The sequence below is a fragment of the Octopus sinensis genome, linkage group LG4, assembly GCF_006345805.1.
Source record: "Octopus sinensis linkage group LG4, ASM634580v1, whole genome shotgun sequence".
NCBI classification, from domain to species: domain Eukaryota; kingdom Metazoa; phylum Mollusca; class Cephalopoda; order Octopoda; family Octopodidae; genus Octopus; species Octopus sinensis.
The window spans coordinates 152,087,490-152,115,049 of NC_043000.1; the positions used below are offsets into that span (position 1 = coordinate 152,087,490).

Here is a 27,560-nt window from a genome sequence, read left to right on the forward strand (position 1 = left end):
GGCATGTGTAAAAAGATTCGAGCGAGGTCGTTGCCTGTGCCGCCTGACTGGCGCCCGTGCCGGTGGCACATAAAAGCACCCACTACACTCTCGGAGTGGTTGGCGTTAGGAAGGGCATCCAGCTGTAGAAACTGCCAGATCAAGATTGGAGCCTGGTGCAGCCATCTGGTTCGCCAGCCCTTAGTCAAATCGTCCAACCCATACTAGCATGGAAAGCGGACGTTAAACGATGAACAATAGTTTACTACTCTATCACTTTATGTTAATGTCTTCTATAAACACTTTATTAATGTCTCCTATAAACAAACTGTCTCCTCCAGCAGATTAATGTGCACAAACCATTGGAGTAAAACACCTTCCTTGAAAATACGTTAAGATTTGGTATGAGGGAAGACTTTCAGCAATTGAATACAGCCTCAACAATTCTAGTCCAATTCATGCTGCATAGAGAAAAAAAATTTTAAACCGTGATAATGATGACAACCAAATAAAACAATTGATATAGTTGTCATGAGTTTCATTAACAAGGTTAGACTTAATTATAAATCTACTGTTTATAACATGAATTTAACTTTGTTCATCATCATCATCATCGTTTAACGTTTGCTTTCCATGCTGGCATGAGTTGGACGGTTTGACTAAGGACTGGCAAGCCAGGAGGCTGCACCAAGCTCCAGTCTGATCTGGCAAGGTTTCTACTGCTGGATGCCCTTCCTAATGCCAACCACTCCAAGAATGTAGTGGGTGCTTTTTATGTGCCACTAGCACAGGGGTCAGTTAGGGACACTGGCATTGACCATGCTCGAATGGTGCTTTTTACGTGCCACCTGTATGGGAGTCAGTTAGGTGGCAATGAAATATAACTTTGCATTATAGTACTCCATGCTGGTGCCACATAAAGTACACCCACTACGCTCTGTAAAGCTGTTGGTGTTAGTAAGGGCACCCAGTCATAGAAACCATGCCACAACAGACAACTGGAGCCTGATGCAGCTTCTATCAAACTGGCCAACCCATGCCAGCATGGAAGACAGATGTTAGATCCTCATCATCGTTTAACGTTCACTTTACGTACTGGTATGGGTTGGATGGTTTGACATAGAGCAGAGAGCTCTCCGGACTCCATCCGTTGTGACATGGTTTCTACAGTGGAAAATCCCTTCCTAATGCCAACCCCTTAACAGAATGTGCTGGGTGCTTTTTATGTGTCGCCGTCACATGTGCTTTTTAAATGGCACCCGCACCTGGAAGGACAAACCTGTATGTGTGGAAGACTGATTTTATTTAGTTTGACATGTCTTATCAAGTACAGCAAATCACCCACCACATCTCCCAATCCCTTGTCCTGACTCATAGAATACAATTATGTGAAGAGGAATTTCATTTGTTTTGAAGTTGATCATGTTTTCACTCACATATAATGCCTAGTGAGTCATAATTTTATTCACCATTGAAGTATTTGTGAACAAGCATCACTCTTTGTTATAGAATTTTATATCTATAAAAACACTTATGTCTCTTACAATTTATGGTTCCACACCAACTGCTTATATCTCTTTTAAATTGACTTAAAGATTATATCTAGAACATTCTATTATCACAGTGCAATCAATTTAAAAGCTATTAATTATTGAATGAAAATGGAGAGTATTGCTAGACATGGACAAATTTGATATGCCAACAAAAACCCTTTGATGTAGTAAGATTTTCAATTTGGGGATAAGGGGTTTTAAGTATTTCCTTACAAACTAGAGCTTTTGTACCTACGCACTGGACCTAACATAGTAAACAGTATATAAGCTTGTGTAATTTTTGGTTATGCTTTGAAATGGCTATAAGCAGCTTATGTGAAAGCACCTGATACAATATATTAAGATTCATGCTAGACACCAGTCAACATGATTTTTTTTTTTTTTTTAAATGAGACATAGATACATTTTTACAGAATTTAATTTAATGGCCCCTTGAATCACTTCATTTCTGCCATCTGCTAATTGTGCCGGTGGCATGTAAAAAGCACCCACTACACTCACAGAGTGGCTGGCGTTAGGAAGGGCATCCAGCCGTAGAAACATTGCTAGATCAGACTGGGCCTGGTGCAGCCTTCTGGCTTTCCAGACCCCAGTTGAACCGTCCAACCCATGCCAGCATGGAAAACGGACGTTAAACGATGATGATGATGAATTGTATTAGCTTGTGATTTTAATTTTAAAGCTATAATGGCTGAAGAACAAAAATCTTCATTTATAAGAGTCCTTTATACAAGGACTGCATCCAAATATAGTAGGGATCAGATTACTTGAGAATAAAACCATAACGCTAAACATGGGACAAGCTTAATTCAATGCAGAATCGTAGCAAATACCTGTTGCTTCTATGGGACTCATATTAATAAGGAAAATCGAAACAGTGAATTTTGAACAACCTGTCGCAGTAAACCCTACAGCTTAGAGAATGTGACTTTTCTGTAATTTGAGATTCACCCTCATGCTTTTTATCTTACCAAAATTGCTTTTGAAATTAAGAAAGGCTATGACACTGGGCTATTGTATCTCTGTGACAACTTGGGATATCCAATCTGAATCTATTTTTCTGATAGCTATGTGTTCTCTTACTTGGTCCCTTACACCATATGATAATAAATACCATTTTCGAAATTTTTTGAATAAATTATTGGATCAAAACATTTTTCTGTGTGGTCTTATTAAACAAGGAGCCAAAGAACCTACTAAATTTTTCAAAAGCTCACTTCAAATGTGTTGCAACCAAACCTTACCAATTAAATGTAGAATGTAAAGAATTTATATATTCATAAATTTCAAAACTTTTAGAGTATCCTACAACCAAATATTTTCCATGGTATGTACAGGTTTTGGTTGTCACTGGCAATTTCTGAAATTGCCAGTGAAAACCAACTATTTTATAGATCTTGACACTTATCCAATTTCCCGTATAGATTATCTAGTCAGTGATGTATTGCAGCATAAAATGTTATAAGATCTTTGTAGTGCCTATCAAGTTGTTATAATGTCCAAGGAGTGACCAGCTTTTTATGCAGCTGGTGATTTGTATTGATTTAACAAAGTTTCTAAAGATATTACAAAGCATTTAGCAAAATAATCTTAAAATACCTTTTTATATTTGAATAATGTTTTTAGTCAGTGATGAAATAAATATAAGCATCTTACAAATTTCTTTAAAACTATAAAACATGATAATTTGGCTTTAGGTAAAAATAAACGTATCTAACTTCTTTGGTTGTTTGATTTTTACATTGAGAATTATATGCTGATGCAGAACACCTTTAACCTTGAGCTATTTATAGCCTAAAATAGTAAAGGGGCTTGATACTTGGCATGTTATTCCAAAACAGATCTTTTTATCTGAGGATGCTGCAAAATGTGTCCATTTTATTGAAATTAAACCAGCTCTGACGACCAGCACTAATATGCTTTTTGTGTTGAGGTGGATGATATTGATAAAATTATTAACACTTTTCTCAAGGTCCTCAATTCTGTAAATGATAATAATAAAAACTAGATTGTTACAAAAAAGCTTGTACAATTATATAAGCTGTAAAAACATAAAATTCTACACCAGAGGATTTAACCTTTCTCCTCTCTCATACACTATAAACAATTAACCCAGCTTATTGTATCTGTCAGCTAATCAAATCTCTTGTACTTGTGCTACTACTTCAACAACTATTAATTTAGAATTATTGCTCAATTGTTTTTTTTTATAATACTCTGGTATAAGAAGAATACCTTGTTTTGTAAAAGTTGAATTACAGCAAGTGTGCACAGATTTCCATGTATATAATAAGATTAAGCCTGACTTATGATCCAAAAGTACTTCTTACAAAGGCTGTTATTGGACCCTTGTTAACTTAAAAGGACCTCTTCAGCATTCTAATAATTTAAAATGTATACTTTGTACAATTAACAAATGTTCTCATAACCATTCCCTTACATACGTTCATTTTTCCATACTGGCATGGTTGGACAGCTTGTCATGGTTGTGATTTCTTATTCAGTCCTCCTAACCAGTTGGGGGACCTCTCTTATTTGTACTGTCAGTTTTTGGCATAGTTTGTACAGCCAGATATTTTTGCTATCACCAACCATTCTGTAGAGCAGTGCTTTTCAACCTTTTTGCTGGAGCGGAACCCCAAGAAAACATTTCACTGGCTCGAGGAACCCCTGTGCAATAATTTAATAGTCTTATGCACACATATCTGCACAGGAGAATTAAAAATTACTGTCGATTTTAGCATTTTTGTAACTTCTTGTGGAACCCCTGGACTGTACTGGCGGAACCCTAAGGTTCCACGGAACCCTGGTTGAAAACCACTGCTGTAGAGTATACTCGGTGCATTTTATTGTAACATCAGCACTAGAGAAGTTGTCTTTTCCTTGGCAAGACTAGATTGTTCTTCCTACTCTATTGTCTCTATTCATTTGTTAACTGGACCATTGAGATTATCTCATCTCTGGTAAACTGTAGAGAGATCCTCCTTTCTTTGTATTGCCTTTATTCATTCCATTCTCTTCCACAACTGGATGTGTAGAGAGAGACATTTTCTATTACGCTATTACATTACTGATAACAGGGTTAGGTAGACTGTGGGGGCACTGCTCCGCAGCCGGTATGCTGCAGGACACTGGTGTGCCACGAGACAAATGTCGTGTGCTTTCCCTATACTTTGAGTTACATTTTTAGTTTAGGTGTGCCGCCGAATTTTGAAAAGAATATCATCATCATCATCGTCGTTTAACGTCCGTTTTCCGCGCTAGCATGGGTTGGACAGTTCGACTGGGGATCTGGGAAGCCAGGGGCTGCACCAGGCTCCAGTCTGATCTGGCAGTGTTTCTACAGCTGGATGCCCTTCCTAATGCCAACCACTCCACGAGTGTAGTGGGTGCTTTTTACGTGCCACCGGCACAGTTTTTTGTTGTGTGCCGCCGAATTTTGAAAAGAATATGTGTACTGCAAATAAAAAAAAAAGGTTGGGGAGCACTGGACTGAAGGGGTCTTGGTGCAAAATGCAATATGAAGAATATCATTCATCTTTCTGGTACAAAAATCGAAAGATACTCGTATGTACCTTCCACTGCTGGAAAATGTTATACGTATTTCTTTAATTTTGGAATAATATTGTTTATTCGTTCAGATAGAAGTGGGGTCTCCTTCGACTCTGCCAAGTTGAAACAATTCCTAAATAGCCATGGGATTTCTACACGCTCTACAAATCGATATAACGTCTTAATGAATTAACCTGACGAAAGGTATAATGGGATTTGAATTTTGTGGAGTTTATAAAAAAGTTATGTCCCCTTGTGTCTTGTGGCAGCATATTCATTATATATATGTAAGGTGGGGGGTTAATTCAGCCATGCAGCTGCGGTCATGTATATAATCTTTTAAATTGATTAAAAGATTAAAATCTTGAACTTCTTTATGACAACAATCTTATCTGGTTGGGTAGTTTTCATACCTAGTGTTAGTGCAGGGAGTTAACCAAATTTTTTTATGGAGTAACCTTTCTGGGGCAGATGGAGTGAAAGACTGCTTATATAATAAAATGAGTCTTGAAAACAATGCTTACTTAACGATAACTATCATGTAACTAATCTATATATATATAAAACTGTAGTTGTGTGAGTGTCTGTCTCCTACGATTTAGATTCCTTAACTACTCCCACATTTTGCGGTGCAGTTTAACCAAATTCGGGTATCTTATAGTCGTGATTCATATCGAGCCCGTCTGGCCATTAGCGCGCGTCTACGATGAGTCTACGATTTTAAAAATAATTTAACATTATTTTTTATTCCATTTTAATGCATAATTTTTCTTGTGTCGATGGTGGCGGAGTTGGCGTCCACGCTCACAGCTGCACCTGTTTGCTTCTCCCCCTTCTTCACAGTGAAGCTGTGGGGAAGGGAGTGTAAGGAAATCAATGTCGTAAAGCGTTGTCAAGGAGACCAGTGTTCTTTTAGAACAACGACTTCATGGCTTGAAGACACCAAAACAGAAATGGCTAAGAAAGCCCGAATTGGCATCTATAAGGGAAGTAACTCTCTAAAAATGCTTATATAGTTATTTCCCTTACAAACCCGAGCAACGCCGGGCGATACTGCTAGTCAGGAATATTATTCTCATGTGAAGAGAACCTAAAGTAATGCTGAGATGGACAAGGTTGTTGAAAAGAAGTCATTTACCTGCTGTTGATCATGACAGGCCTTTGTTTTGTTTTTGTTTTTTTTGGCTGAGTCATATACCTGATTAATTTTTTTTCCTTTTTGTCAAGATAGCACGTGAATGGGGAAAATATATTGGTGGTTAAGCAATATGAATTGTGTGATATTTAACCATTTTTCTAGGTAATATATTTAGTATCAAAATATACTACCCATGTTTCAGTTAATTTTGAAAATAATCAAGAGATTGGATGAATTTAGTAAACTAATTGACTTTTAAATTAAGATTGTGATTCAAAGATAGATTATATAGTCATTTAGTGAAATGCTACTTTTGCATTTTTTCCCAATTAAAATCACTTTCTTTTTAACAACAGGTCAGACAAATCTGTTGAGGCAGATTTTCTATGGCCTGATTCCCTTTCTGTCACTAATCCTTAGCTGTTTCCGAGGAAGGTAATATTTTCCCATGCCTTGATACATCCTTCATGGAAGATTGGAAATGAACGACATTACTTGTATGATGTTGATGCTAATTTACAACCATTGTGTGATGTCAAGACCAGGATGGACACACTGACACACACACACATACATATATGAAGGGCTACTTTTAGTTTCTGGCTAAATTAGAAGACTAAGATGTTGTGTTGTGGGATTGAACCCAAAGCCACATGGTTGGGAAGCAAGCTTCATAACTAAACAGTTGAATTCAAGATATTATTTCGAAGTCATTTTACACCAGAAGTTTGTGTGTGTAAACAGATGTATAAAAAATTTCTTGTGAGTGTATAGTATAGTATAGTGCAGTGTATGTATGTACGTATGCATGTATAGGTAATATGTGAGCACTATTTCCATTTCAAACAATATTGAGATTATGTATAAAAAATAGAATTTAGAAACTTTAACCCTAAAATATTCCTAGCTTATTAACCCTTTCGTTACTGTATTTATTTTGAGATGCTCTGTGTTTCTTTCAATTACTTTAAATATAACAAAGAATTTATTAAAATAACTTTGTTATCATTCAGTTAGTGTTAGGAATGTAAATTTTGACTAAGGATCGGTGGAATATTTTAATTCAAAACTTATGAAAACAAGACATTTTACCACAGAGCCAGAGGCGGTTTTGGCCGGGTTAGTAACAAAAGGGTTAAATCCTAAACCTTAATGGGTTTTTCTTTTTTTTGTTGTGATTTTGATTTATATCCCTAAAAGAAAACTGAAATTTTAGATATCAATTATATAAAATGATTTGTAATATTTGACCTGTATAAAATGCCTTTAACAAAAAGATTGTTTCACCCAAGGAGGATTTGGAATGGAATGACTATGAACAGGAAACCGAAAAGGATTATTCTGGCTTGAGGATACAAAATCTACAACTTAAGTATGCTTTCTCTTTTATCTATTGTGCTTTTAATTATAATCATAATTTTTATGTTATTTTGCCATGTTTATTCTATGAATATTCAGCAAAGCATCTCCTGACTTGTTGGAGTTATTTGCTGTTACCTTTGTGAGTTTCAGCCCTTTGTGACTCTATTTCACCACTTCTTCCCATTTCTTTTTCTGCAGGTTCCTTCCACTTAAATTTTTTTTTTGTACATCTCTACACTTCTATCATTTTCCATATGCAACTTGTTTGTCTCCGCAGTCTTTTCTCTTGCATTCTACATCTGCTTCATCTCGCACCTACTTTTCCTTTCAGTTTATTTGTGTGCTCCTTTGTTCACGCACACTAACATTATACATTCAACAGGGCACGTGTACCTCATTTCTTTCCAACCTTCACGTATCCTCTGCACTCAGCACTCAAGTTTCACAACATGCAACATTGAATAAGCGTCATACAAAATCTGCCCTTGTTGACAACCCTTTTGTGTGCAGCAAAAGTGATAACTCCCTGAAGTTTTCACCTCTTCTTACTCTGGCTGCTATGCTTTCAAAACACACACTTCCACTGCTGTTTAGGTCACCCAAGTAGCACAGGCTATGAATTACTACAAGGGAGCTTTCTAAGCATTAAAAAAAAAATTTTATGGATATGCTTACTGATAAAAATCCTGTCAGGTGTTTTCATTGCTTTTATATCCATAATTGTTTTATTAACCATGTCACCTTACTAGCACTTGTGCTGGTGGCACATGAAACATTCGAGCGAGGTCGTCGCCAGTGCCACTGGACTGGCTCCCGTACAGGTGGCACGTAAAAAGCACCATTTGGGTGTGGCTGTTGCCAGTACCACCAAACTGGCCCTGGTGCCATTAGCACGTAAAAGCACCCACTACACTCTCGTAGTGGTTGGCTTTAGGAAGGGCATCCAGCTGTAGAAACTCTGCCAGATCAGATTGGAGTCTGGTTCACCAGCCCTCAGTCAAATCGTCCAACCCATGCTGGCATGGAAAGCGGACGTTAAAGGTTGATGATGATGAAGACTGTCATTAACTTTACCTGATCCCTGTGTTGAGTCAGCTTGGACTAATTCTTCCCTCTTTCTCTCTCCCACACATTGACCTACATGTTTCTTTCTTCTTGACATCAGTAAGGACAAGGGCTCATCTACAATTCTATACACACTTTTCCCCAATGACATTTTGATTAGCACTGACACTGCTTTCTACATTGTGTGGTGCCACATAAAAAGCATCCAGTACACTTTATGGAGTGATTGGCATTAGAGAGGGCATCCAGCTGTACAGACCATGCTGGAGCAGGCACTTTCTCAAATGTATTTCCATGGAAGTGTTTGTAATAGTATTTACATTACCAGATTTACAAGCACTCTAAGCTAAAATTAAAATTTGATAGAATGGTTGTATACTGTCAATCTAACACGAACGTGACAGTAGGGGGTTACACCACCGCTGTTTAGCCCTAGGAAGCATCGACGCCTCCTGATGGCTTTGACACATTTTTCCTGTGTCCTTATATACGAGAGATTTAGAAATTTAGTATTTCTGAATTTGATATAGTTCTAGGTTTATTATTTGATATACTGTTAGGGTGCCATCTACATAAAAATCAATCCAAGCTAGCTTTTTTAGTTACTAGATCTAACATACTATCTTTGACAAACTTTTTTACATTTTAGCTGAACACATTGTAATTATTTCTGATTGAGGCACGATACTAGCAGGTTTGAAAAGTAGGAGTTAGTCAATACAATTGACTTCGATAACATTTGTACTCAAAATGTATAGAGCAGGGCATTTTTCTCATGCTCTAATGATTCGGTCAGCTCTGTATTATAATAATAATACTTTCAAATTTTGATTTATGGCCTAAAGATTTGAGGGGAGGTGGCAAGTCGATTACATTGATCCCAGTACTTGATTGGTATTTTATCATCCTCAAAAAGATGAAAGGCAAAGTTGATGGGATTTGAACTCAGAATGTGAAAAAAAATAGCGTGAGGTATTTTGTCCTTTGTTCTAGCTATTTTGTAAATCCATCACTTGAATATGTAGGCACTCGACCTGTTTAGCCCAAACTCTTTCAAACAACATTCTAAACTATAATTGGAAAAAACACATTGGATGAATGTAATCAAATGTATTGATGTGATGCTGGACTGGTTATATCTGCCCACTGTGTAGCAAATTCTTATGTGGACCATGTCATTGGTCATCCAAATAAACTGAATTGTGTAATGTAAAGTCTATTAGCTCCAGAGACTCTTACACTCAGTTGGTGCTGTTTTAGAAGCTGCTATAATACATGAGATTTTTTTCAACTGCTCAAATTGCCAGTAATGGTCTGCAAAACCGACAACTCATTTGTGGAGACCTTAAATTCATACCTTACTAGAAAATCATTCAAATTTGTACCAGAAGGACGTCGGTATGAATTAAACTCTTTAAATGTCATATATGCCCTTGCATTTATATTTTCATCTCACTGGTAAATATTATTGAACTTTTTAGTAATTAGCTTCTCCCAATTTTCTTGATGACTTGGTGAGTTTTAAAATTTATGAGACATTCACAAACATTTTAGGGAGATGAAGACTGTAGGCCCGTTTGTTTTACTGCAAGTCTCTTCACCGAGACCAGACTTTAAATCTTGACACCATGGTTGATTCTCATCTTTCACATGAGCTGGCAGAAACGTTAGCACGCCGGGCGAAATGCTTTGCAGTATTTCGTGTGTCGTTACGTTCTGAGTTCAAATTCCGCCGAGGTCGACTTTGCCTTTCATCCTTTTGGGGTTGATAAATTAAGTACCAGTTACGCACTGGGGTCGATGTAATTGACTTAATACCTATGTCTGTCCCTGTTTGTCTCCTCTGTGTTTAGCCCCTTGTGGGCAGTAAAGAAATACATATACTCGGATGTTGTCTTGTTAAATTACTTTATTTTTATTTATTTATTTTTGTTATTTACTATTTACCAATAACAGTCGAGCCCCCGAAATATTTCTCATTATAGGAAAGTGTAAATGGCTTTGTCAAAAGTTTATAGCGATCAAGTGTTTTATCTATTAAACATATAGTTCTCATTCCAAGGGAGGTAACTCAGTATTAACACATAGTCTTGGCGTACGAAATTAAAAAGAACTTCGTCACCCAGCTAATTATCTAACACTTTATTGCGCTGCTAATTGCCTGTCAGAAATGTCATTAAATCACAACTATGCACGAATGAACTGCGCTCGATTCAGTCGTCATCACAGCAAGCTGATTTGGCTATTTCTTGCAGCCAAATCTGAATAAGGAAAGGACACAGTGTATAATTTACTTTGATATGCCTTTTAAAAAACATGGGATGGTTACGTCTTGAATAATTTTTTCATCCGAGGCTAAATGAATGAAAAGGTATGTATATAATTCGTCTTAGTATGTAAAATATACATCAAACATTACAAAACTTAAAATTTTTTTATCGAAATTGAACCAAATCTTTTGACTGGCACCCGGCAGTTGCCAGTGCCGCTGGACTGACCCCTGTGCAGATGGCTTGAGGAGACCTATTGAGTCAAGTACATCAACATCAAAAATCAATGGAAATTGTAATTGCGATCCCTGTGCCAGTGACACGTAAAAGGCACCATCTGAACGTGGCCAATGTCAGCGCCGTCTTGACTGGCTTCCGTGCCGGTGGCACATAAAAAGCATCAAGTGATCGTGATCGTTGCCAGCCTCGCCTGGCACCTGTGTTGTTGGCACGTAAAAAGCACCCACTACACTCTCGGAGTGGTTGGCGTTAGGAAGGGCATCTGGCTGTAGAAACACTGTCAAATCAGACTGGAGCCTGGTGCAGCCTTTTGGCTTCCCAGATCCCCGGTCGAACCGTCCAACCCATGCTAGTATGGAAAACGGACGTTAAACATATTCAGAATTTAATGTTATGTGAAATTTGTTTTATATATAAAAAAAAAAAAATTGTAATTAGCTTTTGCCTGTTGGGGCCTAGTAGTTAAAGTGTTGCACTTACTATTTTGCAATCACGGTTTCGATTCCCGAAACGGGTGGTGAATTCTGTTCTTGAGAAAAGCACTGCATTTCACGTTGCTCCAGTCCACCCAGCCGTGGATGAGTGAGCCTACGACGGACTGGCATTCCGTTTAGTGGACATATTGTGATCTCGGTCATTTATATACCATGGAAACCGAGTAACTTGTCCTGTAAGTCCTAGGATTCGAGACTACCTACCTTTGGTTGTTGATATCAGTTTATTTCACCTGCAAAAGCATGATTTACTTCCCTTGGATTCTGGCTCCAGTGGAATGGTGACTAACGCCACTTCGTACACACTTTTCACGGGACAGCATTTAAAGTTGGTTTTAAAAAGAAATGACCCTTCTTACAGATATTTCTAGCAAAATGTCTATAATCGAGCATCGTTAGGAGAAATAAGAATATCATCATCATTATTTAGCGTCCGCTTTCCATGCTAGCATGGGTTGGACGGTTCAACTGGGGTCTGTGAAGCCAGAAGGCTGCATCAGGCCCAGTCTGATCTGGCAGTATTTCTACGGCTGGATGCCCTTCCTAACGTCAACCACTCCGTGAGTGTAGTGGGTGCTTTTTACGTGCCACCCGCACAGGTGCCAGACGGAGCTGGCAAACGGCCACGGACGGATGGTGCTTTTTACGTGCCACCGGCATGGGGGCCAGGGGAGGCTGGCAACGGCCACGATCGGATGGTGCTTTTTACATGCCACCGGCATGGGGGCCAGGCGAGGCTGGCAATGGCCACGAACAGATGGTGCTTTTTACGGAGGCCAGTTGGGGCGGTGCTGGCAACAGCCACGATCGGATGGTTCGCTTACTTGTCACCGGCACTGGTATCACAGCCGCAATTTCCATTGATGTTGATCGACTTCGATTTTGGTTCTGCTTTCTGATATCTGATTTGATTTGGTTTGATTTGATTTTCACTTGCCTCAACGGGTCTTCACAAGTGGAGTTTTGTGTCCCAAGAAGAAAAGGTATGGTTGCAAGTATTTTCGTGATACTTTTCAATACACATTTTTCAGATAGACTTTCAAATTGTACTCCACTCTTCTAGATTTGTATCAGGACCTACCTTCTTGTGAAGAGTAAATAATATACCCAAATATTGATGATGTGTGCATTGATCTTAACTTTAGCTTGGTATCTTGAATGCTAAAATATGTTCGTGTTAAGTACCATATCTCATGACATAAAAGTAGTCTGTAAAAGTGTACTATATTTATTACTTCAAACCCATCTGGAACAACAAAACAATGGATGAAACCTCTGTATGTTCACTTGTCCTGCTAAAAATAGCAGCGAAATCTCCAAATAACACCTGATTTAGATTATAAATAATAAAGAAAAGGATGCCACATTGGATAGTGTAATATGGGGCAATCAAAACTCCATCCTCAGTAAATACTATGTCATTTCTGTTTTAGATCACTTACTTCGTGATTTTGGAAACTTGCGTTTATGTTTCCTTGCAAAGGATAGCATTTTCTTGGATACTGTCAACACAGGGTTATGACTCTCGTTTCCGCCATTCACAGAATAATGAAAATAATACCTGTATTCTGATAAATGTCAACTTTTCATGTACAGCCTCTAAAACTGGTTCCAAAATATCAAACACACTGAAATTAATCATCATCATCATCATCGTTTAACGTCCGCTTTCCATGCTAGCATGGGTTGGACGATTTGACTGAGGGCTGGCGAACCAGATGGCTGCACCAGGCTCCAGTCTTAATCTGGCAGAGTTTCTACAGCTGCCAACCACTCCGAGAGTGTAGTGGGTGCTTTTACATGCCACTGGCATGGGGGCAAGTCAGGCGGTACTGGCAACGACCTCGCTTGAATGTTTTTACACGTGCCAGTAAAGTGATGCTGGTAGCGATCACGCTCGAATGGTGCCTTTTATGTGCCACCGGCACAGAAGCCAGTTAGCCGCTCTGGCAACGATCACGCTCGGATGGTGTTCTTAGCACCCTACTAGCACGGGGCACAAGTGCTAGTAAGGCGACGCTGGTAGTAAGGCGTTACAAGAATAGTTGTCTCCTTTAGCATCAATCAACTTTTATTCAACCTGTTAGAAATAGCAGCCAGATTTCCATAAAATCACACTCCATTATGTGAAGTAAAGAATATGTTGGACAGTGTAGCTCCTAGTATATATATTCAAAAGTATATGATGGTCAACATTGGAACATCTCTACGCATAGGTCTGCACTGTGAGAACATTTTAACTTTAGCCAATGTGGTTTAGTAATTCTGTCATCCTTATTGTTCTGTGATGGAGATCAGTTGTATTCCATTATTAATATCTCTATACCTTTCTTATTCTTCTTTTGATAACTCACAAGACTCTTGCACATTTTACATCCAATTTACATACAATCCAACTCTCTCTCCAATGCCCAGTCTCTCTTACAATCTCTTGAACAAGCCTCAAATTGTGTAGGTCTTTACCTCAATGAGGCCAAGACTGAATACATAAACAAGTGCCTGTCCAACAGTGATTGCATCATCCACACTCTCAACAGTGCACCTTTAAATATGGTTTCTGATTATAAATATCTTGGGTCATACATATCATCATCTGGAAAAGACTTTCTAACTAGAAAGGGTATGGCCTGGTCAGCCTGTAATGACATGCATAAGATCTGGTCATCAATCTAAGTAGAGACTTCAAACTTGAAATATTCAAAGCCACAGTCGAACCAATTCTACTATATGGCTCAGAAACCTGGACGTTATCAAAGAAGCTTGAGAGGCGGTTGGATGGAACCTACACTCACCTCCTTATGAGAGCTCAAAATCTCTCGTGGAGGCGCCATCCAACTAAAATGCAAATATATGGGAAATTACCACCTGTGTCATCTCTTGTGAAAGGTAGGAGAGTCCAGTTTGCTGGACATTGTTGTAGAGCTGAAAAAGAAGTAATTTCTACTCTTCTCCTCTGGAAGCCATCTACTCGCAACACCAGAGGGCGCACACTCTCCTACCCTGATGTAATCTCCAAGGATACAGGCATCCAGCAACAGGACCTCCGTAATGCTATGATGGACCGTGAAGTCTGGCGCAACATGGTAAATTCCATTGTCTCGACCACGGTCGAACAATGATGATGAATGATTACATCCAGAATCTTAATTTTATATGTGAATTAGGCTCAATCTAAAATTGGAGTCACTTGTTTTATTCATTTGTGAGTGTAAATTTGTGCATATTTGTCACCATCATCAATTAATGTCCACGTTGCACACTGGCATGTTTTGGACGGTTTGACAAAGAGGTAATGAACCAAGGACTGCATCATACTCCAGTGTCTTCTGCTTTCTATGGCTGGGTGCCTTTCCTAATGTCAACCTCTTTACAGTGTGTACAGGGTGCGTTTTCATGCACTAGTGCTATTGAGGTCACCATGTAGCTCACAAGGCAACAATCCCCTGGGAGAGAAGAAGCTGGAGTAGAACAAGATCTTGTAGAAGAGTTACATGACTATTCACACTTGAGAGAGAAAGAAAGTGAGAATGAATTAGAGGTTTCTCCAAGGAGACAGACTGTCCAGGTGGCACCTCAGGTAGCACGAACAACAGCTGGTGGGGGAAATGCTAGCTTCTTTTTCTGTGTACTGTTTCTAAAATGAATTTCTATTAGATGCACTTTCCATTATTTGTTAAATTCACATATCTATTTTGAAAATCATTAAATTGGAAAATTTAGTTTGCCTGTGGGTTTTTCTTTTTCTGCCTGACTCCCTGCTCTCTACCTTATTTAAATTTGACAGATATTTGTCTTCCTCTTGTTTGTTATTAACATACTGTTTCGGCTGATTTACTCTCCAGCCTTTATCAGGTGTCTTGGGGAAATTTTGAACCTGGGTTCTCATTCCTAAGGTATTTGTTGTTATTGTTCAGGTCACTGCCTGGAATCGAACTCGGAATCTTGGGGTTAGTAGCTGCACTCTTAAGCACTGCCATATGTGGTTAAGAATGCAGGTTACTAACTGCAAGATTCCGAGTTCGATTCCGGGTAGTGACCTGAATAATAATAATGATAACAACAACATCGAAAAATACCTTAGGAACAATGGAAATTGCAGCTGTGATACCAGTGCCGGTGGCATGTAAGCGAACCATCCGATCGTGGCCATTTGCCAGCCCCGTCTGGCACGTAAAAAGCACCTACTACACTCACGGAGTGGTTGGCGTTAGGAAGGGCATCCAGCTGTAGAAACATTGCCAGATCAGACTGGAGCCTGGTGCAGCCTTCTGGCTTCCCAGACCCCAGTTGAACCGTCCAACTCATGCTAGCATGGAAAGCGGACGCTAGATGATGATGATGATGATGAATGAGAACCCAGGTTCAAAATTTCCCCATGACACCTGATGAAGGCTGGAGGGTATATCAGCCGAAACGTTGTGTTAACGACAACAAGATGAAGACAAATATCTGTCAAATTTAAATAGTGTAAATAATGTACATAATTCCTCATCTCTTGAATATAGAACTGTATTCTCTGCTCTCTTTTGCATTTCAGATCTGATGATGATGACGATGATGAGAATGAATTGAATCAAGATAATAATGAAAATTCTGAATCTGGAGAAAGGCACGACAGTAGTCAAGGGCCTTGGAGTAAACAAGGTGCACAAACACCTCCAGCTCCCTCCCCAACACCTGCACCTGCACCAGGTACAGTGAAGTAATCCTCATTTAATAATCTGCATTAACTCTTTGTTGATATTATAGAATGAATTCACAATAGTTCACGGTTCTGGAAATGTTTTCAAAGAACTAATATAACTAATATAAGGCGCAGGAGTGGCTGTGTGGTAAGTAGCTTGTTTACCAACCACATGGTTCCGGGTTCAGTCCCACTGTGTGGCACCTTGGGCAAGTGTCTTCTACTATAGCCTCGGGCTGACCAAAGCCTTGTGAGTGGATTTGGTAGACGGAAACTGAAAGAAGCCCGTCGTGTGTATATATATATATATATATGCGTGTCTGTGTTTGTCCCCCTAGCATTGCTTGACAACCGATGCTGGTGTGTTTATGTCCCTGTTACTTAGCAGTTCGGCAAAAGAGACTGATAGAATAAGTACTGGGCTTACAAAAAGAATAAGTACCGGGGTCGAGTTGCTCAATTAAAGGCGGTGCTCCAGCATGGCCGCAGTCAAATGACCGAAACAAGTGAAAGATAACTTGTACATGCGCAAGTGTATGTGTGGTAAGAATTTAGCTTCCCAACCCCAATGGTTCTGGGTTCACTCCCACTGTGTGGCCTGTTGGACTGGTGTCTTCTACTACAGCCTCAGGCTGACCAAAACCTTGTGAGTGGATGTGGTTGATGAGAACTGAAAGAAGCTTGTTTTGTGTGTGTGTGTGTGTGTTTTGTCCCCACTGCCACTTGACAATTGGTACCCCCATAACTTAGCAGTTCAGCAAAAGAGAACAATAGAATAAATACCAGGTTTTACAAGAAGAAAAAAAAAAAAGGTACTGGGGGTCAATTTGACTAAAATTGTTCAAGGTTGCTGACTAATGACTGAAACAAACAAAAGATTAAAGGTGCATCTGTTATAATAAATTGTCTCTTCTTTGATATCAACTTTTTCTTTCTTTCAATTTTTTCCAGAAACTCCAGAACCAGTAGCAGCTCAGGAAACACCAAAATCAGTTGGACGATATATACCACCTTCTCAACGTGGTAACAGTTCTAGTGCAGCATCAGTAACAAGAACAAGATTAGCTAAAAAAACAGCTCCGAATATCCAGAGTGAAGTTGATTTTCCAACCCTTGGAGGTGGCGCTCCTAATGACGTGTAAGGTGTTACGATTTTATTTTTCTAAAATTTTTGAAATTTTAAATATCAAATCATATGATTTCAGTTGATTAAATAAAGCTTTTATTTATATACTAGCAGTATCGCCCGGCGTTGCTTGGGTTTGTAAGGGAAATAACTATATAAGCATTTTTAGAGAGTTACTTCCCTTATATAATAGCAAAAATGCATTAAAAATGGGGAAAAAATGATGGTAAATTTTTTTTAAATCATAGACTCATCGTAGACGCGCGCTAATACCCAGAAGGGCACGATATGAATAACGACTACAAGATACCCGGTTTTGGTTAAACTGTACCGCAAAATGTGGGAGTAGTTAGGAATCTAAATCGTAGGAGACAGACACTCACACAACTTCACTTTTATATATAAAGATTTTGGTGTGTGTATCTGGGATTCTATCCTTCCTTGAACCCCCTTTATCAAGTCAGATTCAAAAGTTCAAACTTGAACATTATTTGTATTAACTTTATTTAATTGTCCCTGTCTCTTCGTGAGGAAGGACATTGAAAGCCTGTGGATAAATTGTGTCAGTGAAGTTTATTGGTTACATATGTATGCTTGGTTGTTACTTAGAAAAACTCGCAACTATTTTTGATAATTCCTATTTGTGGTGGAGAATACATTAAGTTGCAATATGTGAATCCCTCAAGATTCTCACAGGAATTTTTGTCTTATGCAATGATTCAGTCAACACAACTACCATGTCATTGCTATGTAAGTAGCTGGCTATTCCATAAGTACATGCACACTTTATATAATTCTCAGGTAGACTTATCATGTTACTGTGTATGACAAGGCTTTACCTTCAAATTACATGTAGAATCCACTCAATAGGCTTCCACAGTTTCTGTGTTTTATAAGAAGGCTGGATTGGCCTGAGGGGCTCTGGTAGATAACACTTACCTAAGTTATTGCACTAAATTAAATTTTATAATAGAGTGAACTTTTTAACCTATTGTCACTACACCCATCTTGGTAATACTAAACCAAAAATTGTCAGTAAAAGTTAAGCAGAATCTCTGATATAACAAAAAGTGAGGTGTGCATGATTTTTTGTATTTAATTGGGAATAGAATTCTCATTCTGTAATAAACAGAATAAACATTCTGTAATAAAACAGGCGCAGGAGTGGCTGTGTGGTAAGTAGCTTGCTAACCAACCACATGGTTCCGGGTTCAGTCCCACTGCGTGGCATCTTGGGCAAGTGTATTCTGCTATCGCCCCGGGCCGACTAATGCCTTGTGAGTGGATTTGGTAGACGGAAACTGAAAGAAGCCTGTCGTATATATATATATATATATATATATAATATATATATATATATATATATATATATATGTGTGTGTGTGTGTGTGTGTGTGTGTGGTGTGTGTGTGTTGTGTGTGTGTGTGTGTGTGTGTGTGTTTGTCTCCCTAGCATTGCTTGACAACCGATGCTGGTGTGTTTACGTCCCCGTAACTTAGCGGTTCGGCAAAAGAGACCGATAGAATAAGTACTGGGCCTACAAAGAATAAGTCCCAGGGTTGATTTGCTCGACTAAAGGTGGTGTTCCAGCATGGCCACAGTCAAATGACTGAAACAAGTAAAAGAGTGGATTTGTGGTTGAGTATGTTGAATTGACTTCATTCCTTTACTGATTTCAGTCACTGTACTGTAGAAATCCTGAAGCACAAGTTTCTAAAGTGTAGGGAATTATAAATTCCCACTATCCTCAATACTTATTTTATTAAACGCAGAAGGACAAAAGGTGAAGTAGGCTGGAATAGAGTTTTAACTCTGTGTTCAAAAGGGGTATAATCAAATATCTTAACCCTTTAGCATTTAAACCGGCCATATCCGGCCAAAAGTATTCTGCCTGTTTTATGTTAAAACTGGCCAGATCTAGTCTCTCACACCAACCCTACAATATCGTTTTAAAAATTAACAGCTACATCATCAAAATCTCATAGCTACAAGATAGGACAATGAGGACAAAAACAGCATTAGTTTTGGCAGAATAATGCGAACACTAAAGGGTTAAGGTATTTTTGTCCACCATTCTACTAACTTAGCCTTTGTTAAAATTTTATATTATGTCTGATGCTAATTTCTATTAATCCTAGGAGAATTGATAGCAGTTTCATAAGATTTGTCTTTAACTTCTTAGAGTTAAAACAAGTAACTGATAACATGTACTGAAGTTGATTTTCAGTTGTAGCAATAGCCATTTTAGCCATTTTGAAATGTGGTGCGAATTGGCAATATGATGTAATGTCTTTGCCGAGGAATTGTCATTTTCGTTTTTTTCCCATTGGTTAGTGTAACTGCTCGTATAAAGATTCTAGAAGTTTCGAAAAGAATGTTTGTCCTGAATTTCGATTCTTTTTGATCAGGTTGAGCAGTTATAAAAACCCTGGATTTGGGGAGAGACTTTAGTGTTCGTTTGGTAGTCATTCAACTCCACGACACTCACTCTTTTGGAGACATCGGTAAATTTTTATGCCATGTCTATGTTAATCAAAAATCTATTTTGATTTGTTGGTTAACGTATTAGATAGAAAAAGAAATTAGCTAAGGAATTTAAAGTCGTTTTTTCTTCACGACTAAGTTATCTTTCTTGTAAATAAATATAAAATGTTATATTTATATAAATAAAATAATTAAAAAGAAAATGTTTCTCTTCATGTTTGTTTTTCAACTGAGCATAGATAAATATGCATTTCCGTAATCTTTGTTTTATGTTTCTTATAGCGGTTTAAAGGACACGATTAAAATATTCAACATACATGGTCGTTGATGTAGCGTTCCATGCGTATATGTCTATATGACGTTATAACTGCAGTTAGGGTTAAAGATACAATGATAGCACTTTAGTATAAGTGACGATAAATCGTTATATTCTCCCTAGCTTCAAGAGAAAAGCCTAAATGAATATTATAACTTAAGAGAAAGCTTAAGGTAGAATAAACCGACAGCCACCATAGGAAACAGTCAACTATACTCCACCTCTACTCTTTGTGATTATCTGCTAATACAAGAAATCTTTACCACATGCAAAACCATGTAATGATTTTTTTCTTATTTTGGGATTCTTTTCTTTTGCAGAGAGAAAAAATATATAGATCGAGTGCGTAATAACAACCGCAACTATGAAGATCCATCAAATCACAGTTTACCACTGAAATTAAATAATAAATTTAAAGTTCTCGAAGACTAAAAATAAACCATATTGAACTTTGCCAGGGCAGGGACTAAGCAGCTTAGTTTGTAAGTAAAATAAAAATTGCTATACCAAGGAAAAATTCTGATGGACTTGAATGAGTTTTAATGATGTCTAAAGCTGTCTAAGTCCTCCTCTCTTGGAAACCATGAGCTGCTGTTGCCTGTGATACCTTCCATAAACCAGTCCTAGCATGACAGATAGCATTATCAATTCGTGTTCTACTTGCCATTGCTGCTTCACACTGGGAAATATCTTGTTGCATTCTTTAACTTTTCTCGGCCTTCTTGAGAAAGGTGTTTTTATCTCCTTAAACATGCCAAAATATAGATGCACACATTTTTGTGTGCCACCTTTGAAAAAAAAATCAAGGTAACAACTGACACCCTTGAATTTAAAAACAAATTATGAAAATAGATTTTATTTATGTTTTAGTAATATTAGCTCAATGAAATGAAATTAATGTTACTTTCTGAAGGTTTTTTTCTTTTTTTTTTCCAGTCAATTACTTAACAGTAAGTAAACATTTGTTATGAACAATCCCCTGACAAGTATGAACACGCACACACATACACACATGCAAAGGCATATAATTCACACAGAAAGTTAAGTTCTTTGTTATTATCTGAGAAACTTTGATGCAACAGTTAAAATGTATAAAATAAAGCAATAATGCTCTGAATTTTCTGGATGTTTTTTTTTTTCATTTTCCGTATTTTATTTGTTTTTCTGGTTCACTAATATTTTAAATGTGATAAGGCTGTGGACTATTTTACACACACACACACACAATCAGTACAGTTTCCCTGCTTCTTGCTCCTTGAATGCACCTGAGAGCAAGTCTTACATGATTTGAACTCTCTTCTCCATGTTTACTCAGTATTGTACCAGTCCAATATCAGTGGTGAGATATTTCAGGTAAGAGATATTTACTACACTCGCGGAGTAGTTGGCGTTAGGAAGGGCATCCAGCTGTAGAAACTCTGCCAGATCAGACTGGAGCCTGGTGCAGCCCCTGGCTTCCCAGACCCCGGTCAAACCGTCCAACCTGTGCTAGCTCGGAAAACGGACGTTAAACGATGATGTTGACGATGTCCTTTTATCGAGCATCTCTCTCTATATAAACGGCAGTTTGTCTGTGTGCGTGTCTGTGTGTCTGTTAGGTTGTACCCTCACCCTGACCACGGCTTTCAACCGATTCTGATGAAACTTGACACACACATAGCCCAATGTCATAATTCAAAACTAACGCAGCGAAAATTTTGAAAAGTTCCCCCAGTTCTGAAAAAAATCGATAAATTCGACATGGGGTCGAAAATCAGAAACACAAACCACAGACTGTCTAGGGGACGCAACTCGACCTTTTTAACTCTCAAAAAAATTTACCATTTTTTTTCCATTTTTTAATTTTTTGGCTATAGCTCTCTAAAAATGCTTTATAGTTATTTCCCTTACAAACCTGAGCAACGCCGGACGATACTGCTAGTTTCTTTATAAGTCCCCAATTATGTGCAGCAAGTAATTGAAGATGGTTCCTTCATTCTGGCAACACTGGAATGAATTAATGTTAAGCAGATTGATTCCAATTCCCCACATTGTTATAGCATTACAAAGGTGTTTCACCAGGTAAATTCTAGGATTGCACCAATTGATGATGGCGTCAACAAGAATTAGTCCCTAGAGTTTAGTAAGTTCAGTTGCTGTGAAGAATGAACAATAAGTCCATCTAGGAGTGAGAGAGAGAGATAGATATAGACTGAGTATTGCTTGGATGATGGGTGAGAGTAAGTCTGAGGTAGAAGAAGAAACTAGAACCTAGTGGAAGGCTAGAAATAGCCAATGCTTCAAGCCAGGCACTGGGAAAAGACAAGTGTCTCAAAAGGTGGAGCAGAGGATAGAGTGCAGCTGCACATGGAAAACGATTTAGATTGGCTAAATTATTTAGCTAGTAACTGTAGTAAGCATTCAAAATGCTTTTATTTATAGGTACACATACACGATGCCAGCGCCGCCTCGACTGGCTTCTGTGCCGGTGGCACATAAAAAGCACCATCCGAACATGGCTGATGCCAGCACCGCCTTGGCTGGCTTCCGTGCCAGTGGCACGTTAAAAGCACCAACCGATCGTGGCTGATGCCAGACCCCCCCACCCTGGCACCTGTGCAGGTGGCACATAAAGAGCACCCACTACACTCAGGGAATGGTTGGCGTTAGGAAGGGCATCCAGCTGTAGAAACACTGCCAGATCAGACTGGAGCCTGGTGCAGCCCCTGGCTTCCCAATTCCTGGTCGAACCGTCCAACTCGTGCTAGTGCGGAAAACTGACGTTAAACGATGATGATGATGACATGTGCAAACCCATTTGCATAGCAGTTAATAAGCCCTCTGTTTGTTTCAAAAAGGAGTATTCCAGTTTGATGATCTAAACAACTGACTCGTATGATTAACATCTAAGTTGCTGAATATTCCACAGACGTGTGTACTGTGAATGTATTCCTCAGAGTGAAGTAGTGAAGAGTAAATGAGACTGCTAGTATGACAGGGACAATCATTTTACAACAGTTGTGATGTCAAAATAGTGGTACGTACATAAACAAGCATGGATACAAGGTGCCATGCAGTAGGATTGAACCCAGAACCATGTGGTAGGTAAGCAAACCACTTACCACACAGCCATACCTGTGTGTATGTGAGACAGTCAGACAGACAAAGCTGGCTCTTCGAATTACAGTTACTATATATCTAACTTACATTCACAGTTTCTGACTACCCAATTTTATTCAGAGCTTGGGTTGACACACTTTTGGTTAACAATACTTGCCGAAAATATCATGCAGTGATAGTGGGCTTAAATATTTATGTGAAATGATATTGTAAAAGATTGGATTAAGATGAAGAACTTTCAAACTCAAACAAATGCTTCCATGATCTTTTAAAATTCCATCACATTATCATGAAATCATTTGATAAAAAAGAGAAATTGTGGTTTGCAAAAGACCATGTCAAGAGGAAGCTTAATGACCAACAAAGTTCTGTTAGAAACCACTCAACTATACCTTAATCTGTATATAGAACTTTTTACACATTCATTCATACACAGCTACATCTACAATAGGTGTAGAATGGAGTAGCAGAAAAGGGATTCCAGTCCTTAGGCAGGTGAGTACAGTTGTTCAGCTGATTGTTTGGGTTAGGTGGAGGTTAGTATCAACAACAGATTGGAGTAATTACGAGAGAGAGAGAAGTTGGAAGGATTAGGTTGCTTTGGTGTGTATTATGTGAGGAAAAGGTGAGCCTCTGTTGGTTTGAAACAGAAGTGGGTTGTTGATAGAGACGAATGTTAAGGAAGTTGTTTTGCCTTCGGTTAGCTCTGACTGAACAATTGATCAAAGACATTCCAGCCTTGATCATCTCAAGTTTTTAGAGGCATCTAGAGCTACACTTTCTAATGTTAACTTTCATCTAAGACAGTAGTGGTGTAATTTGTAAGAAACTGATTGCTGTAGATAAGTTTGAGAAGCTGTGAAGAGGTTTTCTCATTGTGATATGGTAGAAGTGGATTCCAGTGTGGTGAGGATGTTAATTTGGAAGATAAGGACTGAGTATGGCACCACCTGTACAGCCATCAATGTTCCTGTTATACAGCTTAGGTTTACTGAGTGAAAATTTGGTAGTCATTGCAATTCTTGTCAGTAGAAAGCACTAGAGAAGAGGCAGTTGAGTTGGGGGAGGAGTGCCAATCGTGAAAAGGGAGTTGACAATCTTGGTATATTTGGTTCAATGGAATAGGTTCAAGTAGGGAAAATGGAAAGGCAAGGATTATTGGACTAAAGTTTAGGAATGGAATATAGTGACTATTCAGGGTGCTTTCTGCTGTGAACAGAAGTGAAGGAAATGAGTTTCTGACTGTGAAGGGTACAACCCTTGGGTGGTTTCTAACAGAACTTTGTTGGTCATTAAGCTTCCTTTTGACATGGTAATTTGCAAACCACAATTTCTCTTCTTTATCAACTGATTTCATGATAATGTGATGGAATTAAGTTCTTCATCTTAATCCAATCTTTTACAATATCATTTCACATATATGTCTGTCCAAGTACTCATTTATATGGATGCTAAAAGTCCACTATCTAGATGTTAATATCTCCAAGAGATGAATATCCTGATGTTATTATTCATATTTTTGAGATGGGTAAAAGCATATTGATTCCATGATGGTTAGGAATTTATTGGAAAATATGAAAAAAATATGTTGTGAATAACATTAGGTTATATTTGTGTACTGGAGCTGGCTATTATGATTTCATCTCAATCATATTCAAAACATTGGATGAAATATGATTTTTTTCCCCCAGAGTTATAATTACACTAAATATTTTTTCTTTGATGCTGAACAGTTTCATATCTTGAATGATATTCTGTTCATGTAAACAGAGATAAAAACAGAGCATGAGAGCAATTGAAATTTAATGTGAAAGGAAAAAGCAAAAGCATCTTTGTTATTGACAAATTGCTGTTGTAGTGGTGCAGTTAAGCTTACATTGCAACCATGTGGATTTGAGTTCTGTCTCACAGCATCTTGGGGTAGTGTCTTCTACTATAGCCCTGGGCTAACCAATGCCTTTGACTAAATTTGGTTGATGGAAATTGTATGTGTGTGTGTGTGTGTATATATATATATATATATATATATATAGCAGAAGCAAGAGAGTGATGCAAAGGTTGAGAGTTTTGTGCGTTGGTACTTATCACAAATCTCTTGGCCTTTTAGTCACACTGTTGCTTCTGCTAAATATTAGTAAAAATATACATTTACTCATATTTTGAGTTCTATTTTCTCTGTTTGCATTACTATATATATATATTTATGTGTGTGTGTGTGTGTGTTTGGCTATACACCGCTTGACAATTGGTGTTGGTTTGTCTATCTCTCTGTAATAAGTACTGGGGTCGATTTGTTTGACTTAAAAAAAACAACCTTTAAGGCAGTACCCCACAGTCATATCACCGAAAAATAGATGAAAAAAAAAAAAAGCCTTGTCAATACAAGGGAGATAACTCCAAAATATAAATTAAATATTGCGACGGGATTTGCAAGAAAGTGAGTTTATTGTTTTGTGGGTACAGTGACAACTCTACACGTTTCAGTGTTATCAGACCTCCTCAGTGAAGTATAATCTAACATTTACCTACCAAGCACTAGAATGACCTGAGAAGATAGTTTTTTTTTCTGTGACCCTCATTTACAGTTTAAATCAATGGCAAAGAAAAATATTTGCCAGTGAAGCATCTTGAATCATCATCACCACCATTTGATATCAGTTTTTCCATGCTGGCATGGGTTGAATGGTTTGACAGGAGATATTAAACCAGAGGACCCTGCCAAGGTCCGTGGTCTGCTTTGGCTTGGCTTCTATTGGCAGATATCCTTCCTAATTGCCAACCACTTTACAGAGTATACCTGGTTCTTTTTATGTGACACCAACACCAGTGAGGTCTACTTTGGCATGGTTTCTACACTCGGATGCATCTTTTAATGCTAATCACTTTACAGAGTGCACTGTGTGCTTTCTACATGGCACTGGCACCAAAGAACTCACTTTATTATGTTCCAACTGCAACATAATAAAGTTAAGTGTAGACTAATATATTGTAACAAGTGTCATTTCATCACCATTACTACTATTTAATGCCCATTGTCTATGCTAGCATGGGTTGGGCAGTTTGACCAGGGCTGGTAAGTTGAGGGGGCTGCACCAGACTCCAGTCTGACTTGGTACGGTTTCTACAGCTGGATGCCTTTCCTAACACCAACCATGCCGAGAGTGTAATGTGTGCTTTTATGTGCCACCAGCATGGGTGCCAGTTGTATGACTCGAATATTTGCCATGACTATGATTTCACTTGGCTTGATGGGTCTTCTACTCCAGCACTGTATATTTTGGCTCATTACTTTATGTAGTTCATACTTAACTGTATGTTCTTCATGCAGAAAGCACACCAAGGAAATCTTCTCATTATTTTAAAGAGTTTGATTATTAAATTATTTTGATACGAAGTGTATCCTCAGGCTGTTCTAATATCTGGTAGGTACTTGTTAGAGTTAATAAAACTGAAACATGTCTGGAGTTCTCATTGTAACTAGCAAAGATTATATACACTCCCTACTGCACTCTTCCATCCAATTTTTTAATTAATTTTAGTTTTAGTTTGATCTCCCTTGCTTTTCTTGGACAAGAATTGGCACAGGTATGGCTCTGTGGTAAGAAGGTTGTTTCACTACTATATGGTTCTGCAAAGCACCTTTGGGGAAGTGTCTTTCTATTTCTTTACTACCCACAAGGGGCCAAACATAGAGTTGACAAACAAGGACAGACAAATGGATTAAGTCGATTACATTGACCCCAGTGCGCAACTGGTACTTAATTTATCGACCCCAAAAGGATGAAAGGCAAAGTCGACCTCGGTGGAATTTGAACTCACAATTTAACAGCAGACGAAATACTGCTAGGCATTTCGCCCGGTGTGCTAATGTTTCTGCCGCCTCGCCACCTTTTTTGGGGAAGTGTCTTTCGCTACAGCTCCAAGCTGATCAAAACCTTGTGAGTGGTTATGATAGGCAGAAACTGAAAGAAGCCTGTCAGGAATCCATGTTTATGTATATGCTGTGTTTAGGCATCACATGATTGTTGTAAAACAATTGTCACTGTTATACCAGCCATCGCATTCATTTTTGATATTCTATAAGATGTCTGGTTATGAAGAAATATTACCTTGCTGGAAACAAGTGAGTGTTGGTAAGTGGAAGGGCATCCAGCCCCCTAGAAAAACAGCCTCAGTAAACTCTGTTCAACCCATGTAA

General features: G+C 38.4%; 1 protein-coding gene across 5 annotated transcripts in view; it reads left to right on the top strand.

The window, feature by feature from the left end:
- Positions 1 to 21,385, top strand: part of LOC115210629 (protein CDV3 homolog) — a 29,298-nt gene extending 7,913 nt beyond the window's left edge. The window contains exons 3-6 of one of the 5 annotated variants that reach the window (XM_036502572.1): positions 7,500 to 7,594; positions 16,191 to 16,345; positions 17,289 to 17,475; positions 20,584 to 21,385. In XM_036502572.1, the coding sequence (XP_036358465.1) occupies positions 7,500 to 7,594; positions 16,191 to 16,345; positions 17,289 to 17,475; positions 20,584 to 20,695 (549 nt within the window). In that variant the 3' untranslated portion in view covers positions 20,696 to 21,385. Of the gene's footprint in view, positions 1 to 7,499; positions 7,595 to 16,190; positions 16,346 to 17,284; positions 17,481 to 20,583 lie in introns of all 5 variants that reach the window. The other 4 variants (XM_036502573.1, XM_036502574.1, XM_029779273.2 and 1 more) reach the window with 4 other exon arrangements.
- The last annotated feature ends 6,175 nt before the right edge of the window (positions 21,386 to 27,560 follow it).